The following is a 19,064-nucleotide window of genomic DNA, read 5'->3' as shown; positions in this document are numbered from 1 at the left end:
AAGAAAAACAAAAAAAGGGACAAGCCGTAGGTGGTGGAACACAGGGGTAATCCTAGAACTTGGGAGGCAGAGGCACATTCAAAGCTAGACTGGACTATGTGTCAAGTTCCAGCATGCTCAGGGCTATATAGTGAAACACATATGTATACGTACATACATAAGGGAGTGCAATGGGTACATGAATGCAGACATGAGGCACAGCTGCTCCCTTAAAGCAATCTGTAAAACAAACAGCGTCTGAGGGTTCTTCAGGCACTCAGAGTTTCTCTCCCCATTTTCTCCCCACTTTTTGTCCCCTTTCTCCGAATCTCTCCATTTCCTCCACTCTGCAAACATGTCTCGACCTGTTTATGAGACGCTCGCAGCTTCCTGGATTCCTGTGTCCCCCAAACAACTCTGCTTTAAAGTCCATGAGACCTTAGGTTTGTGGAGAACACAGAAAGCTGGGTATGGCCCTAGGAGTCTTTTCCTCTTGATTCCATCGTGCCTCCATCCCTTCCCTTCCGGTCCATCTTCCCCACACCCCTCTCCTCAGATACCCTTTCTATGCCTCCTTTCCTGTCGTCTAAGCTCCTTATCCCTCCTTGGAGGCCAGAGAGCCAAGCCATCACATCCGTGTTCCATCTGTGAGTTCTCTATTTCCGTGGGAAAACAAGACAGGAGTGACCATTGCAGAAGACAATGCCCGCGGTGGCCTGTGGGAGGCTGCTGGCACGGACCTGAGCCCAAGTCACAGCTGTTCACTGCAGCTGAAAAGACAGGTTGACAAACAGATGACTAGTCGCTCGAGCTTGCTGGCAGGACAGTCAAGTCATTTTGCCAGGCAAAGCTAGGGAAAAGTCTGATAGCTTCCAGATGATTTCCAAACACACTTGAGGGGGAGACATACAATTGGAATTTGGTGGGTGCAGCAATCTCTCTGTAGTATCTTGTAAATTGGAGGGTTTACAATAGAAATTTGACAGTTTCCAGTTAGGGATGATAAACATTGAACTTTGTTCCCCATCAGCCCCGGGTCATTGTGAAGAAAGAGTTCACTCAGAGTTGAAACCGAACAACCAGGAAAAGCAGAAGGAAACACGCTGCGTATGAACACTGGAGAGGCTTAAGTGGGTTGAAAATGGACTCTTTGGAAAGGAACAAAAATCTCTGAAAAGGTATGACAAAGCATGAGGTGTTCCTCCACACCTGGCATGCCTCCTCCGTCTCCTGAAGGAAGCAAACAGGCTTTAGCAGGCTGCTAAAGGAGACAGGGGAACATGTCCCCTGCACCGTCAGCCCATCAATATCATCAAATATTCTGAGCCAGCACTCTAGCAGGCCAGCCATTCACTTGAGCCTTTCAATTTATGCAGTTTGTAACTCTACCTAGCTGGGCTTGCAGGCACAGGCCTGCGATCCTGGCTACGCAGGAGGAGCTCCCCCATGGAGGTAGCCGCTGGTGCTTAGGGACAGTGCCATGGCTGAAAGAAGCTGGGGACGGGCACACATCCATTTCTGTTCTCACTGAAAAATGTCCTTGCTTCAACACAGTTAACAAGAAGCCAGCATCTCTGGAATCTGGTCGGAGATGTCTCTGGATCTACCTCACTCTCATTAGGTCATATTTAGCCATGCCACCCCTTAATCACTAATAAAGTTATGGTGACATCTGTGTTAATCCATAATGTTACAGGCACGTAACGTCTCCCCAAATTAAAACAAAACATTCTTTCTTTGTTTTCCTTTCCACTGTGTGCTGCTGAAGACTGGGGATTTCAACAGTCTTTGTTTTCCAAACGTGCTACCAGAAGAGAGTGAGCTGACCCACAGTGTGCTAACACACCACAGAGCTGCAACCTTGAGATAAGGAGTAAAGGAAAAAGTCAAAATACCACAGCTGAAGTTGAGTACTACAGACAAATCCGTCTTTCCTCCAGACCCTTCCCCCGGGCATGAGGGAACACACTGGCCTGGGCATTCGCTCTGATGAACTTGAACTCACATATATCCACCCCCCCCCCCCCCGTGCGGCCCAAATGCAGACTGGACAGGCTATCGGCTTCGTGAATTGACCCACTGAGTATTTACTAGTGTGTATCTGCTTGGTCCGAATGCCATCTGAAGTTGTCAGAGAGGCCATAGATATTTACAAGGTATGGAAGACTCACAAGTTCTGTGCCTTCCAGAAACTTCTCTAGTTTATATGAAAAGAAAATAATCTGAGAATCTAGCCCACAGAATTGAGAGGAAACACAGAAGAGTGGCCGTGTCAGACAACCAGAGCGGCTTTCCCCGGATTCTGAGTATCTGGGCAGAGACTGCATTGAAATCTGGGTCAACTTGAGTGGGATAGCTACCATAGATCAAAAGACAGAACGGGGAAAGAGATGCAGAGAACTGGTGGGAAGGGGAGGGCCCTCGGGGAATCTGTATCAAACTGATCAAGGAGTCAAGCCTAGAGTTCTGAGGTGATAGACAAAAGAACTAATACTGTCTGAGCCAGCCGCAAGAACTCTGAGGTGAGGTGATTTCAGGACATTTTCTCAGTACGGAGCTTGCTCCACGCTAAGCATCTACACACAGGAGTTCAGCTGATGCCCTCACCCAAGCGCCTGGTGAGAGAAACATTCCTCTTACCTGTTTCTCTTACGAAGAAACAGACCCAGAAAACACAAGTAGCTCGCTCTTCCTCTAGGACAAACACCTAGAAGGGGTGAAGCCAGAGTCAGATTCCTGCTCTGCCTGCCTTAAAACCCATGTTCGGGCCTGGCGACAAAGCCCTTGCCTCTATCCCCGATCACCTAAGTTCTATCCCTGGGCCCAACATAGAGGAAAAAAGAGAACTGATTCCTTCCTGCAAGTTGCCATGCTATGGCATGAACATTCCACTTCAATGCCATACAGACACACACACACACACACACACGCACGCACTCTCTCTCTCTCTCTCTCTCTCTCTCTCTCTCTCAATGTAATTATTTTAAAAATGTACTTAGTGTGTCTGGTTATTTTGCCTGCATGTATGAGTGTGCACCTCATGGACTCTGATGCCCAAGGATGCCAGAAGAGGTGTCTGACTCCCTGGGCCTGTAGTACAACTACAGCTGTGAGCCCTCAATTGGATGCTGGGAATCTAACCCAGGTCCCCTGGAAGAGCAGCAGTCAGTGCTCTTAGCCAGTAAGACATCTCTCCAGCCCCAATAAATTTAGTTTAGTTTTTTGTTTTTTTTAATTAAGAGTAGCTGAGCTTGATGGCTATATTCTTAGCCCTTGGGAGATGGAGGAGGCAGGAAGATCACTGTAAACCAAGGCCAACCTGCTCTCCGTAGCAAGGTCGCAGACCTTCTCTAAAAGAATAATCATAAACAGTTGTGTGGAATTAAACTTTGAAAGGAAAGACTCCTTTGCTTTCAACCATTTACGTTAAATATAATGATCAGTGGACCGTGATCTGCATGTGTGATTCTTGCTTTGTTTTGTGGGAACTTTTGCTGGGAATGCGGCTCTATTGTGCTCAGAGGATGTTGGCTTTCTGCTGTAACCACCAGGCAGGTTGAGTTCAGAAACAATTAGCTCAGTCAGTGAGCCTTTGAGTCTGATTAAGCCAGGAAGTGGTTACTCCCTGAGACAGGGCAAATGAAGGAATCAAGGCGGCCACTCCAGAATGAGAAATCTCCCGCCCTCCCTTCTCTCTGAAGAAGTCGGTGTTAGAGTCTAACCCACAGTCAGAGTTCACTCCTTCCACTTACCTTGGTGGAACAGAGTAAATATTGTCTGCGGGATCTTGTTTCCCATGTTCACTGTCATCCCAGCTACAGTCTCTAAGAAACTTGTGTTTATAGAGGCCTGGCCTGGCCTTGTGTTTTGGTAACAAGTATCTCAGAGCAAAGAGTCAAGCCGCAGAGGAAGATGAAGGGCCTCTACCAGGCTGCTGGCAGGACCCTGGTTACTCTGGGGGGCCTCAGCATCTTCTCAGGAGCCATTGCCTTCTTCCCTGTCTTTTCCTGCAAGCTTTGGTACACAGGATGGAGCGTTTGGATTGCCTGTCCCATCTGGAACGGGGCTTTGGTAGGATCTATTTCATTAAACAGGCTGGCATAAATGCAAGTGAAAAGAAAAGGGAAATAAAATAATATACCAGTTAAGAGTTTTCCAGTAATTCAAAGAAGTCTATATTCTGCCGAAAATCATAGTCCTGAACTTAGAGCAGGAATTTCTGTTAGTTGCATTTTAAGTATATATGTTTTCTTAATATTGTTTCATTTGTATTTGTATGTCATGTATATAACGATGAAATGTTTGGGAAATTCTCATGGGGTACAGTGGCAAAGACCTGTAACCCCAGCACCTGGAACACTGAGGCTAGATTGAGAACTGGAGGCCAGCCTGGGCTACACAGTGGGGCTTTGATTATTATGTAGCTGTGAGCTGGAGCCTCACCTGGGTTACACAGGGAGGGTTTGATTGTTATGTAACTGTGAGTTGGATTCCAGCCTGGGCTACACAGGGAGGCTTTGATTACTTTGTAGCTGAGAGCTGGAGTCCAGCCTGGACTACACAGGGAGGGTTTGATTATTATGTAGCTGTGAGCTGGAGTCCAGCCTGGACTACACAGGGAGGGTTTGGTTATTATGTAGCTATGAGCTGGAGCCCAGCCTGGGTTACACAGTGATGCATTGATTTTTATGTAGCTGTCCATCCCTTACAAGCTAGCATCCTCACAGTGGACTTAGTTTTGACTAAGATTTTATATGTGTGTGTGTGTGTGTGTATATATATATATATATATATATATATATATATATTATGTTAGATGTAGGCTGAATGTATATGTTAGGCATAGGCCAAGAGTAATTAACTGAGTGTGTATCCTGCCACTACTGAGTGGCTACCTGAGCTGGACAGAGGCAGTCTGGGGCAGGCTCAGAGTTAGAACTATAGGCAGAGGGAAGTAGTTCTGACATTGATGCTCTTACTATGTGGAGTGAGGCAGGAGCCTCAGCCAGCTAGTTCTTTCTTGCTTTTTCCTGTGCTCTGGGGACAACTGCCCAACACTAAGATACTTGGTGAGGATGAAGGCATTGACTGATGGCAAGAGCTTTGTGCTCGATTGCTAGCAAACACCAAGCCTTTAGCCTGTGCTCTGTGCAAACTCTCTGCCGTGAACCACTTGCTATGAGCCCTGCTCAGTTCCCCTGATACCCACAGTGCTGCCTCTTGGGACTCATTGCCAGCCAGCTTGCCCTTATGTCTGTGCCTTCACATTCACGGCTGCCATTCAGAATGCCAAGGCATGTTCCTCCCTAGGCCTTTGCTCTGGGGGCTCTGTCTAAACTCTTCCTGTGTTTGGCTGACTCCCAAACCTCTTTTTATTTTTTTTTTTTTAAAGGCAGGATCTTAGGTACCTCAGGCTGTTCTAAGACTCTCTATGAGCTTCTGATCTTTCAACTCCCAACTTCCCAGTGCTGGGATCGGGAGCAAACAACACTCTCAGTCTTTGTGGTGCTGGAGGTCCAGCCAAGGGCTTCACGCTGTGAGTGGACTGAGCTACACACCCGACTCCTCTCATCAACTCTCAACTAAATGTCACTTTCTCACCCATGCCTTCCCTCTTGACCCTCTTCAAAATTGCAACCCCTTGGAGGCCAGCAAGATGAGCCAGCAGGTAAGGGTGCTTGTCCCAAGCCTGAAGATCGGAGCCCAATGCCTGGAACCCACCTGGTGGACGGTGAGAACCATTCCCCATTGGAGATCCCTGACCTCCACACCTGAGCTGTGGTATCCACAGCCCACTCCCCAGCCCCACACAAATAAATAAAGTAAATGTGAAAACAAGCAAAACTCTTTAAAATTGTAACCCCTGCCCCCATCTGCCGTTCCCAATCCTATAGCCCCACTCACATCTACATTACTATATAATTTAACCATTTAATATGCATTATACAAGGACAGGGGTTCAGTTTCTCCTTTCTTTTCTACTCTATCCCCAGAGCATGCAACAAAGAGAGCTGCCTGCTGGATTTTGACAAAGTAGCATTTGATGAATATTGTTGACTAGAGTAGATGACTCCTGGGCCCTGAATTCTGGTGACGGAGAGTGTGTTGTAGAGTTCAAATCTGATAAGGTTACAAGGAGTACAGGTGAGGCTGCCATCTATGGGGGAGAAATCTTCCCCAAAAGGAAAGCAGCAGACTGTTCAGTTCTTTTATGTTTAAATTTAGAATAATACCTTTTTTCCTCTTGAGTTTCTTACTAAGCCAGGTTTGTCTGATGAAGGTCAGCTCCAAAAGGCCTCTGCCTCAGTCCGCACCACCCCTACCAACCACGTCCTTGCTTGCTGCTGAGGTGCATCTTCCTCTAGTGAAAAGGTGGCTGGTATAGTTCAGTCCGATTCCAGTTTCCTTCACAAACAACTCCGGGTTTCTTATGAGACTTATAAGAGAAGTTTTCTTACAGATGATACAATCCCTTGTATTTGTTCAAAGGTTTTTATTCAAGACTTACTAAGTCAGGTCTAAGGTTTGGTCCACAGACTCTCCTAATTCTGTTCTGAAACCCATATGGCTCACAATTTTTCTAGGATGTCTGAGCAAGGTTATTTATTTAAAGGCATCAGCTGCTAGAAAGCATGAAGCCAGCAGGCCATAGTAGCTTAAGAGCCCTATTAATCCAAGGCCTGTGGAGCCATCTCAGATGAAGACACTGCGTCCCATGAGTTTGATCACAGGACTCAGACCTAGAGAGTCCAGGGTCTTGGCCAGAAACAAGCCACAACCCGGCTCCCGGTAATACGCAGTAATGCAGTATCAGGATTCCATTTGAGCCCTGCATGTCAGGCTTCTCAACTGCTATAGAAATGGCTTAGCAGTCTAGGGACTTCCATGCACCAGACAGCATCAAAGAAAAACCAATGTTTGTCAGTGAATACAATACTGGAAGCAGATCTTATTTGGTCTATTGCAGAATGGAGAGAGGAGATGGCATAGGACAAGGTTCAGGTCCAGATATTAGAGCATAAGAGATAATTCAGGTGAAGGAGCATGGTGTAGGGCAGGGGGTAGGAAATGCTGAGGGCAAACGAGGTGATCAGACCTGGTCTTCAGGGTGATGCTGAAGAATACAGAGAGAAGTACATGGTAAAGATCACCAAATATCACTGGCGCTGAATATGGACTGCTCGCTGAAGCTCTCGGTTATGTTTTATTTATTCAATCCATTTATTGTGTGTATGAATGCGCACGTGTGCCCCTGTGCACCTTGGAGGTCAGAGAACACCATTCAGTAGCCCGTTCTCTCCTTCCACCGTGTGGAATCAAGCTCAGGCCTCAGCTTGCTCACAAGTGCCATCACCTGCTGCGCCATCTCATAGGCACCCTACTAAGATTTTACAAGGAAGTGCAGAGTCTGGTCAGGTTGATCTTTGTCAGTGGTTAGTTTTCCACTCAAATAGTCTAAGCTTTTTTATAGTCAGCTCGTCTAAAAACCAATTAGTCATCTCGTCATCCAAACCAATTTTTCCTTCTCCAACTTCCTTTTCTTTGTGTTGGGAAATCAATTTCAAAGCAAGAATGACCTTTGACTCAATTCTTTCCATTAAAGTAGCCTCTTTAAAGACTGTTTATGCAACTCACTGAGGACCTAAGATGGGAGGGTTAATGCTAGGAGACCTATAGGTATCAGGGTCAGCGCTGGGGACCTATGGACACATGGTCAGTGTGTGGATCTATAGACGGCAGGGCCAGTGCTGGAGGATCTGTGGACAGCAAGGTCATCAGGGTCAGGGCTGGGTTTAGCTGGGGCTCAGCAGTGCCTGTCAGGCGGCTCCCACTTTACCAGCTTTGGCAGGAAGGAAGATATTCTAAAGACAGATTGGTGTGCCCCTCCCTTTGGCCATTGGGCTATTGAAACAATGGGCCCCAAGGAACTGGAATTTCCCCAGGAATCTCATGCCAAGTGGGGGAAAGGCACAACTGGTGCCATCAGGGAAGGAACTTGTGTCCATTAAGATGGCTTCTGGCAACTTGTGAGACCATCTCAACAGATGGACTTGAATCTAGACAACGATGCATCTATCATGAGTGGGTGTGCGTCTTGTCCCACACTGCTTAGCTATCCTGACCTCTTGTCCTCTGCCTAAAGATAAACGTCATGTTGGGTCCTGAAGGTGACTTGGAGGGTTCTTCCTTGTTCCTCCTTTCAGCATGGCCACATTTCCTTAGTTCTCTCTACTGTCATTTTCTGTCACCTTTGGAGGACAGGTGGCCTAGTTTAGTTTGCTGGTCCTGTCATGGTGGAGGCTTTGTCACTAAAACCTTTGATAGTGCTAGAGAATGCCATGCTGTCAGCTCTAGGCCTGTGCTGTGGAGTAATGACCTAAACCAGTCCTCTTTAAATCACCTGCCATGGGTCCTCAGATTTTCCTAACGCATGTCCCAGTGCTCACTTTTCTCTTCTGCTCACTGTGTACCTTCTCCAACCCTACTAAGATGTTATTATCTCGGCAAGCATGAAGGCCAAACTGTACAGGACCTATGCGATCGAAGATAACAACACCAATATACGGGGTAGCTAACAGCAGTTTTAACGAACGGAGTACAATAGAAGAGATTAGTAGAGTTTATCACATAATAAAGCTCTGGTACTGAATCTATTAGACACAATATTAGATGGATGGGACTCAGAATGTAGCTCAGTTACTTAGCAACAATTATCATGCATGAAACCGTAGGTTAGATCTCCATCACCACATGAACTGGGCCTGGTGGTACTTAATCTCGGTACCTGGGAGATGGAAGCAGGAGGATCTGAAGGTCTAAGTCACCCTGGCTGAGCTGGAGGCTGACCTGGGTCACATGAGTTATAACTGCCCCAGAAGGAATGCAGATGCTCTATGGAGACCGTGTGACCCTCCTTTTGATCATGAGACCATTGAAACAATGACCTCTAAGAACTGAAGTATCCCCAGGAATCTCAGACACCCTGACAGAGGAGTCTGGAGCTGGGACAACAATGGGCAGGAACACACCTTGACCAAGACTGCTCACCTACGCCTGCCTACCTCTGGCTCTCTGATTAAATCTAAACCTTCTACTGAGACCCTGGAGATGAACTTGGCAGAGGGGGATGGACCTCTCAGTTCTTCTTCCCACTGTGAGGATAGGTAGCTGATGAGATGCCTTAAGGCTGCAAGGGTCTGGGCTCTGACCCTGATATCACTGCTAACAAGACCTGTCTCAAAATAAATTAAAAATAAATGAAAAACAAATAAACAAAAAGGTTTGAGACTAAACCAAGATTCAAGATGCACTGCTTACCATGGGTGGAGTTTAAAGTCTAAAGAACAGGGTCCTGCAGGGACCCTAAGACCGTACCCGTTGTAGTTCAGCTTGCATACAACATCTGTCCCCCAGGTCAACATTCTTGTGAGTCAGATTAGCTGCTTCCTTTTCAAAAGCCACCAGCATCACTTGGCTGTCCCCAGATAAACCCAATATGTACTGACCGAGATTTTGAGGTCCTCTTCATCCTGGCATAACACAGCTTTGGAGTCTGATTTTCTGCTTTTCTCTTCCAAGACCCACCTACCTCCCCTGTCCCCGCCCCAAACCACCACCACCACCCTGCTGCAGGTCTGGGATCCCTCTTGTCTGGGCCCCAAGCACAGTGTAACTTCCTCACCTCTGCAGATGCAGGTCTTCAGCCGAGCCTGCCCTCACCTGTCATGGCCATGAAAATCAAAGCCACCCTTCAGACTTGTCCCAGGCCACATTTGTCCTGAAGTTTTGATCTGTCTTCCTCCTGAACGTAATAACTAAACTCTTCTTCTGTGTCAAACACTCTTTCTTGTCTATTTTTATTTGATTTGGTAAATTTATTGTTTTGTGTTTAACATGTATGCATCAGAGACAGAGGCAGAGAGGGAGGGAGGGCAGGAGACAGGGAGAGGGGGCGGTGTTGGGGAGGGGCAGGATCACAATTGCGGGTATCTCAGAGGCCAGAAGAGGGCAGGGCCTCAGACCATGGGTGCCGGGAACTGAACTCAGGTCCTCTGTGAGAGTCACACATGCACTCTTTACTGCTGAACCTTCTCTCCTCAGCCTCTTCAGTGGAGACATTTGTATGTGTCCATTATTGCAAATCCCATTGAGCGCTGGAATCAGGGCTCATGCAGTTATTATGCGCTGCTTGTATTGATCTTTTACAGCCTCGTAGCCTCGTTTGAAAAACAGGAGAGTAGCTCCATGACAGTTTCTTTAACTTCATGCTTGAGACTCTAGTTTTGATAGATAGTATCCCTCATAGGCGCATGGGTTTGAACACTTGGTCCTCAGCTAATGGGAGGAATTAGAGAAGGTTATGGGATGGGACGTGAAACCTGGTCTTAAAAAAAGCCAGTCACTGAGGACAGACTTTGAGGCCTTATATATAGCTCAGTCCTATTTGCTGCCCACTATCTCCTTCACAAGTAGAGATGCAGTGTGAATGGCCGGCCTGCTGCTCCTGCCTCATGACTTCTCTGCCTGCTGCTATGTTTCTCATCCACAGTGGATAGTATCTCCCTGGAATTATAAGCCCAAATAAATCCTTTATCCCTTAAGCTGCTTCATCGGGATATGTTATAACAGAAATAGAAAGAAACTAATGCAGGGTCTCATGTAGCCCAGGCTGGCCTCAAACCTGCTGTGTAATGAAAGATGACATTGGACTTCTGATCCTCTCGACTCTACATAGATCTTGTAAATGACTAAGCTATATCCTCTTTTCATTGATGCCACAATAAATGCCACTAAAGTTTCCATTTCTATTGTTTCCTTCCATCCATCTGCTTCCAGGAACTGCATGCTGTACTTAGGCAGTTTAAACTTCTAGAAAAAGGGCTCACAACTACCAAGCTATGAAAGTGTTAGCTATTCCCGGGAAAGCAAGCCAATAGCATGGGGTGGAGGTGGGGCACTCTCTACTACCACCTGGCACCTCTCCTCCCCGCCCTTCCCATAACCATAAGTTTTCTCTAGCCCTTCACTTTCCAGACGCCCTACTCTTTCCTCCTTTTCTTTTCCTCTTGAGGTCTCTTCTCCACTTTCAAATCTCTCCCATTTTAATTCTTTCCCGCTCCTTATCTAAAAATAGAAGAGAGCAGCGGGCATCAAGGAGGATAGATGTGCTCTGCTCGGCAGCCCCATCCCATCAGCCAGGTGAATTTAACAAGTTATGGAGCAGCCAGCATCCCAGGCTACTGCTCAGTGAAAGAGCCTTTTCAGAGCTGTGTGTAAACAAGGCAAAATCCAAGCTGGCTGCTAGGACCAAAATAACAGGAAACTGCAGCTCTGTAGCACTTTTCAATTTTCAAAAGGAAAGAAACCCTGGCCAACACCACACTCAAGGCAAGCTAGAATCTCCGCATCCCATAATGTCAGCTATCTTCCAGAACTTCACCAGCAAAAGGGCAGCAGCAATCTCCTGCTTCTGAGCTCCTGTGACTGATGACAGGCCAGCCACAGGTCAACCTAGACACTTAGACAACCCCGGACTCCATTTCTCTGCTCTTCGTAATTCTCCCATTTGTTGGGCTATTAGCACGGCTCTGCCTCCTTAGCATCCCTTGGGAAGGTTTCTCTTGCAGAATCAAGCCAGGAACCTCTTTTGACTGCAGATGCTCCTGTTTTTATCCACAGGACTTTCATAGTAGAGCCACAAGTCTGTCATCTCAGGCTCAGCAACAGGAGCCATAAGTGAGAGGGTGTTTCCCTGTTTCCCTCTCCCGGTTTCTCTAGATCCAAGTTTCAGAACAGTAAATGCCCTAAACTCGGAGCTTTGCGAACAGCATCCCACTAAATCACATGGGTGAGGCTCTGATTTCTTTCCTTACATTAACGGATGAATTCTGGGCAGACCATCACATTCAGTCCTCTGTCAAAATAAAAACTGTTATTTTTAAATCAGTCTATACCTAGTATCTAATTTTAGGCTCATCTCTTCCTGACTTCCATCTCTAGCTGGACCTCAGAATTTGTGCTTTGAATGGGGGGTGGGGGTGGGTAAGGATTCTGTGGTTTGAGGATCACTGATTTCTAGTCTCAATAACCTCAAACAGCTCCATCTTCAGACCTCGTGATGAATCCAAGATGAGCTCAGAGATTCTTTTTCCATTATCTACTGCAAAGTTCTGGATACACCATTCCCTCTTTCATTAACCATTTCTTGTTCTGCACTTTGAGTATTTTTCTTTGAATGGGAACTATAGAGAAAATGCCTTCATACAAGAGGATGGCACTGCACCCAGAGCTCTAAATGCCTTGCCATTCTAATGACTGTCTTTATTATTTAGGAAACTGAGGTCGTGTGTCTGCACCCCATTGGTAGTTAAAGGCAGAACAATTAAAAAAAAAAGCAAGCTGCAAAAGATCAGACCATGGCTAGGAATGATTTCTGGGCTTGAGGACAGATCTCCATTCCAGTTTGTCCTGTTTGCAGCTTTATAAATTTGTTGGAAAGATGTAAACATGTCTCAGTGAGCAAAGATGTTTGTAGCTAAGCCTGAGTCTGAATTCAGTCCCCAAGGCCCCACATGGTAAGAAACAGCCAATGCTATCAATTTATCTGACCTACACCACACACACACACACACACACACACACACACACACACACACACACACACACAGAGAGAGAGAGAGAGAGAGAGAGAGAGAGAGAGAGAGAGAGAGAGATTAAAGATACATAAAATTATATAGATAGATGTAGATAGGATATAGATATAATTTTATGTTCATCCCTGATTTTTTATCTGGACTTCAAAATTCATGCTTTGGTGTATGTAAACACGCATACCACACACACACACACACACACACACACACACACACACACACACACTCACACTCACACTTTTCTGTTGCTGTGATAAAAAAAAATATAGCATAACCAAAAGCAACTTAAGAGTTTTTTTCTGCCGGGCAGTGGTGGCGCATGCCCTTGATCCCAGCACTTGGGAGGCAGAGGCAGGCGGGTTTCTGAGTTCGAGGCCAGCCTGGTCTACAGAGTGAGTTCCAGGACAGCCAGGGCTACACAGAGAAACCCTGTCTCGGAAAAACAAAAAACAAAAAAACAAAAAACAAACAAACAAGAGTTTTTTTCTGGCTATGGCTCCAGAAGGTTCAAGTCTATGATGGCAGGAAAGGAGGCAGATGGTTCTTTATATTTCTACCTTCACACAGGAAGCAGCAAGCAGAGGGAGCAAGCAGGAAGTGGGGAAGACTACAACACAGCAGAGCCTATCCTCCACTTTAACATACAACCTCCTCAAGGCTCCAGGTCCTAAAGATTCCATGCTCTTCCCAAGCATCACCACCAACTTGGAACCAAGTGTTCAGATGCTTGAGCCTACACGGCCATTTCTCATTCAAACCAGCACGCAAAGCCTAGGGCGAGATCTATGAAGCCAAGATTTAACTGTCGTGACCTAACAGGAGCGGAGGTGGTGCCAGTGACGGCAAAGTCAACAGAGAGAATGGAAAATAAGTTGGTGTGACTCATGTCCTGATGACTCTAATGGCTGCTTTTCCTCCCTGTCAACACAGCTCCTTTCACAGATGAAGAGGGGACCAGAGCCGTAAATCCATTTCCCCCTTTGCCCTGCCTTCCAGCTTGTGATAAAGCTGTCAAGCTGTGAGACAGATAGAACTCTTAGCAGAGGTCCCTTCGATTGTGGATGTTATTTTTTTTTTCCAATTTTCTTTTCACAGGCTGTCACAGCTGGATCACTTGTGCTGCTGGCTCACAGAGAGTGGACCCAGAGACACTTGGTAAATACAAAATGTCTGCAGGGATGGTTCAGTAGATTTGACACTGTGTGTGTGTGTGTGTGTGTGTGTGTGTGTGTGTGTGTGTGTGTGTGTGTGTGTGTCATGGATCTCAAGCCTGGGTCTCATGGATCTCAGCTTGTCCTTGAACTTAGTATATAGCTGATCACAACCTCAAATTTCTAATTTTCCTTTCTCTACCTCCCAAGTACTAGGATTACAGGTGTATACCACCTTACTCAATTCTGTAAACTATGTTTAAAATGTATAATATTTTTTTCATTGAGTTCTTACTCCAAATAGTTTCTCTAAGTTCATGAATATTGTTTGGTGTCGTGTCCATACTCATGAATTTAATCATGTTGTAGTAATGAAGTATAGGTGCTGCTGCTTTCAATATTCCATGTGCCCATGAATACTTCATGTTCCCACATGTGCGTGAGTGCATGTGTGCATGTGTGCATGTGTGTGTGTGTGTGTGTGCACGCGCTATGGAGTGCATAGGCAAACCCTTTACCCACTGAACTACACCTCCAGTCTCAATGCAGTTCACATCTCAACTCTGAGGTCTCCTTCCCAGCCCTCACAGACTGGGAAAAGATGAAAGGTCCGAGCGATCCTGTTTCTAATAGTGCTGAGCTGGCTTTTTCCAAGCTACAGAAAGAGCACAGCATCTGACCTTAGGCCTGTTTTCCATAGCAAAGGCTGAAGATGGGAGGTCAGCTCCGGCTGCCATGGATTGATTGAGAAGGTCTGGACAAGGTGAAAGGCAACCTTTCTGAGAGACTCCTAACCTTGTACGATGCTAACCAACCAGAGATGATATTCTGAGTAGCAAGTCCTAGAGAAGGGACTGGTTCCACTCATTTTGGTTTTCCTAACCTGAACTGGCACTTTGCATCAGATAGGAAATAAAACGTGACTGAATTGATTTCATTTTAGCTCAGGTTGGCAGATGATGTCCTCCTGCAGCATAGATTGGCAGCAAGGGAAACAGGACCTGAAAGGAAGGCTGAGAGGACAAGGGATAGAGGTCACAGGTAGTATGGGTCTGGCATTCAGGAGGCCCGGAGCTTTACATTTTAAACGGCGGTACTGGGATGGGGGTAGGGTGGGATAATCCAGCGTGGCACTTGGGAGGTAGAAGCAGGAAAGATCAAGAGTTCAAAGCCAACCTTAGCAACATAGAAAACATTGCCTGGACTTCAGGAGACCCTGTCTTGAAAGTAGAAAAAAGAAGTGAAAGCTGTGTGCATGTATCTCTCTGCCACATAGAGGGAATTAATGACCATCACTCTTTCTCCAGGTAACAGTTCGTTTCTGCTTGTTTTCAGTGGGAAGCCGTGTTCACCTTCGTAATTCTGAGCATTCTGGGATGTCCACTTCATTTCACAGTAGCCTTGCAATCTGCCCTCCTTGGTCCATATTGCTTCTACTCTTTCTCAGGGGTTGCGGGGACCAATTACCTTGGTTACGTGGTTACCTTTCCTTTTCCGTACACGAAGTTCCCGTCGGTCTGTGTGGACCCGCTCCACTATGAAGAGTATCACCTGACCCTTCAGGTCCTGGACCTGTGCCTGAGCCTCATCCTATTCTGTGTGTCCCTGGCAGTGTTCATCAAGCTTTCTGCAAGACTGATGCAGACCGGATACATAAATGTAAGTCTCAACAAAGAGAGGCTGGGCTTGCTAGGTCCTGAACAGCCAAGGGAGGGACTGGCTATATGGTGAAGGGAGGGACTGGCTATATGGTGAAGGGAGGGACTGGCTATATGGCGAAGGGAGGGGCTGGCTGTAGGGACTCCCTAAGTGTTCTCCCTTAGTCTCCTCTATGTCCTGCCATGGTAACCAGTGTCAAGAATGTTCCAGGTACTCAGTGATTGATTTTGGATGCATGTGTGGACGTATGTAGAGGGCACAACTGGTTTTGCTGTAGGCACCACTTGCCAGTTTTTCTCTCAGCCTAGAATCTTAAAACTGTGTGTGGGAATATAGCAATGGTACCTATTCCCACCTCTTTGGTATTTTTCTCTCTTTTTATAATTTTTTTAAATTAACTGACAATTTCACACATATTTATAATGTATTAGATCATACTTATGTCACGGTCCCTTCTCTCCCCTCCTTTATTCATCCACTGAACCCCTCTTTCCATAACTAGTTCCCCTTCTACTTTTGTGTGTGGTGTAGTGCGGATGTGTGTGCGAGAGAGTATATGCAGTGTGGATGGGTGATGTGGATGTATAAGTAGATGTGTCTGTGTGTACATGAATGTGTGTGTGGTGTGTGTGTATGAGAGAGTGTATATATGTGTATGTGTGGTATGTGTGTGTGTGTGTGGTATGTATGTATATGTATGTAAGTGTGTGTTTGGACATGTGTATATGCATAACCTCACTTGGCCTGATGGGTTTCATTGAAGTTTTCACTGAATCATGGTTGAAGGGACATTTACTAGCACATGGGCAGTTAACCAGTGGCTACACCACTGAAGAAAACATCTCTCATTACTCCAGCCATCATTAACCACCAAGAGCTCCCCAGGAAGGGGTGGGACCTCCAGATGATGGAGTGCTGGCTGATCCAGTCTTATTCTGGGAACTAGTAACTGTAAAAAAAGATGTGTGCCTCACCCTGTTCTGCATTGGTTATAAGAGTTATTTTTCTCCTGGGAAAATGTATGTTAAACAAAGCTCAAATTTCAAACCTTAAAAAAATAGTTTATTTGTTTCATTTTGAGAAGTCTCTTTTTGTAGCCTAAGCTAAGCTGGAACTCACTATGTAGCCTAGGATGGCCTTGAACTCTTAGCAATCCCAGACTCCCACATGCTGAATTATAGGTGTGCCTCACCATATATTTTTTTCATTTTTAATTTGTGTGTATGGGTGTTTTGCCTACAAGTATGGCTATAGAGTTCATGCAGTGCCCACAGAGACCAAAGAGGGTGTGAGATCCTTGGCACTGGAGTTGCTGATGGTTGTGAGCTGTCACTTGGGTGCAGGGAACAGAATCTGAGTGCCTTGCAAGCGCCAGGCTCTTGACTGCTGAACATCTTGCCAGGCACAAACCAACAATTAAATCGTGCTTTAGCATGTTCCTTTCCAATTTTCCTTGGTGTTAGAATAGTTAATCGTTTGCTTTATTTTACTGTATCAAACTTTATAATATCAGAAGTTTTGTGGAAACTGGATGTGCAAACACCCCTTATGCTTTAAATATTAGTCAAATACAGATGCTTTAATTTGGCATCTACCAATGAGTTCCAAAAGGTGGCTTTGCTGCTATTAAACAATGTATGTCTGTTTGGGCCATGATGGAATAGTCTGTATATTCCAAACCAAGCAAACTTTTTAGCTTTATCGAGAGAGCTAATAATAGTGCTAGCAAGTGGTCCTAGCCAACTTTGGACTGTGTGGAGCTAAGCTTGCATCTTACAGCTTGTATGTTCCTCCTAACCAGTTCATTTAAGGGCTGGGGTGCTGGTACAGTGCTTACCTGGTAAGCACAAAGCTCTGCATTTGATTCCAAGCACCACACAAGACAGATATGGTTGGTACCCATCTGTGACCTCAGCTCTTGGGAGGCAGAAGCAAGAATATCAGGGGTTCAAAGTCATCCTTGACTTTATAGCAAATCTCAAGTCCAGTGTGAGTTACCTAAGACCCAGTCTTGAATAAAGTGGGGGAGGGGGAGGGAGGGGAGAATTTAACTTGTCTCAAATCACACAGCTAAGGGGCAGAACCCAATTCTGCACCCAGAGCACCTTCTGACCACGCCTGCCCTGCCCCTTCCTGTTACTACTGCTGGTCTGCTGGCCCTAGGCCCAGCCCATTGCCACGGGATTGAAGGTGGAAGAGCCCCAGCTCCTAACTCTTCCAGGTGTGGCTGATGTCCATCCTCTGCTTCCTGAAGAGCCTTCTTTAGACAGAGCTTCTGTGATCCAGATTCCCATCTGTGCAGTCAAGTGAACCTAGGTAGTGTTGGACAGCTTCCTTTCTTCCAGTTCAGTTCTATCTACCCCAAGCAGCCAAGCTGGAGCACAGGAAGTTGGCACTCTTGATGCCTTTTGTGGTCAGTCCTGTCCTCTTCAGCTCCTACATGAGTCTGCAAAGGAAATCCTGTACATTCCTAGGAACAGCGCTGATTTTACAGGGAGGCCTGCCAAGCAGAGCGAAGCCAACCCACATTCCCTCCCCTCCCGACACTGCCAGGGCAGCTGGAAATTTAGAGCTTGACACTCCTCCCAGGTAGCAACCAGTCCACATTTTCTAGAGTTCTTTGTTATGAGGAGCCCATGGCTAAGAGAGCCAGTGAGGTGCTGGCCACCATGGGGAATTCATAGACATATGGCCACCCTCTGATGTATGTAACACCTACATTTAGTACAGATGGAGGGCAGGGAAGAAGGAAGGAAAAACTGCATGTGGAGTTTGGTCAGTGAGACTGTTTATTGCAGGAGCCTATCTGAAATCCCGGAGAGACAGAAAAAATGAACAGGAAGCAGAAGTGAGATCCCTGTGGATCCTGACCCCTTTGAGGGGGTCAAAGAACCCTTTTGCAGGGGTCACGTAAGCCCATCAGAAAACACAGAAATATACATTATGATTCCTAACAGCATCAGTGTTACAGTTATGAAGTAGTAATGAAAATAATGTTATGGTTGTAGGTCTCCATAGTTCCTCCATGTGAGGAACTGTATTAAAGGGTCACAGCAGTAGGAAGGTTGCGAGTCACTGGGGTCCAAGGTAGAAGCTCCTCCGGATGCTCCAGCAGAGCTCCTCAGCCCACAGGGCCCACCACTGCAATTTGCTTCTCAGGGGAGAAGACTGCCAGTAGACACACTCAGGCAGGATGTTAAGCCATTTGTTGTTTGTTTTGAGATAGTGTCTCACGTAGCCCAGGCTGGCCTCAAACTCACGGCATAGCTGAGGATGGCGTTAGAGTCCTCTTCTGCCTTTACCTTCAAGGTAAAGGATTGCAGGCAGGCTCTAACATGCATGAATTACAAATAGGCTCTAACTTGCCTGGCTTCTGGGTTCTTATTAAAACAAATTTCTGGACCCCCCACCTGAGCCCTGCAATGTCAGAATCTTGAGGAAGAACATAGACAATGTACATTCATGACACACATCCCGGGAAATTCTCATGACCGACCACGGAAGTCAATGAATTGACATTATAACTTGTTTATTTCCTCCCTCCACCCCCTTCTCTGCTTTAAAGACAAGCTATGACATAACCCAGGCTAGCCTTGAACTTGCAATGCAATTAAGGTTAACC

General features: G+C 46.2%; 1 protein-coding gene and 1 long non-coding RNA gene across 4 annotated transcripts in view; both read left to right on the top strand.

Moving 5' to 3' along the window:
* Positions 1-3,432, top strand: Gm42195. The gene is made up of 2 exons (XR_880708.2): positions 1-1,157; positions 1,748-3,432. It is a non-coding gene; the product is annotated as a predicted gene, 42195 (long non-coding RNA).
* Positions 3,433-3,843: 411 nt separating this feature from the next.
* Tmem212 (transmembrane protein 212) overlaps positions 3,844-19,064 on the top strand; it is a 30,327-nt gene continuing 15,106 nt past the window's right edge. The window contains exons 1-3 of one of the 3 annotated variants that reach the window (XM_006535431.1): positions 3,844-4,050; positions 13,728-13,787; positions 15,290-15,442. In XM_006535431.1, the coding sequence (XP_006535494.1) occupies positions 3,892-4,050; positions 13,728-13,787; positions 15,290-15,442 (372 nt within the window). In that variant the 5' untranslated portion in view covers positions 3,844-3,891. Of the gene's footprint in view, positions 4,051-13,727; positions 13,788-15,118; positions 15,443-19,064 lie in introns of all 3 variants that reach the window. The other 2 variants (XM_030252517.1, NM_001164437.1) reach the window with 2 other exon arrangements.

This window comes from Mus musculus, chromosome 3 (assembly GCF_000001635.26).
Source record: "Mus musculus strain C57BL/6J chromosome 3, GRCm38.p6 C57BL/6J".
NCBI classification, from domain to species: Eukaryota; Metazoa; Chordata; class Mammalia; order Rodentia; family Muridae; genus Mus; species Mus musculus.
This window is presented reverse-complemented; position numbering and strand designations above follow the sequence as displayed.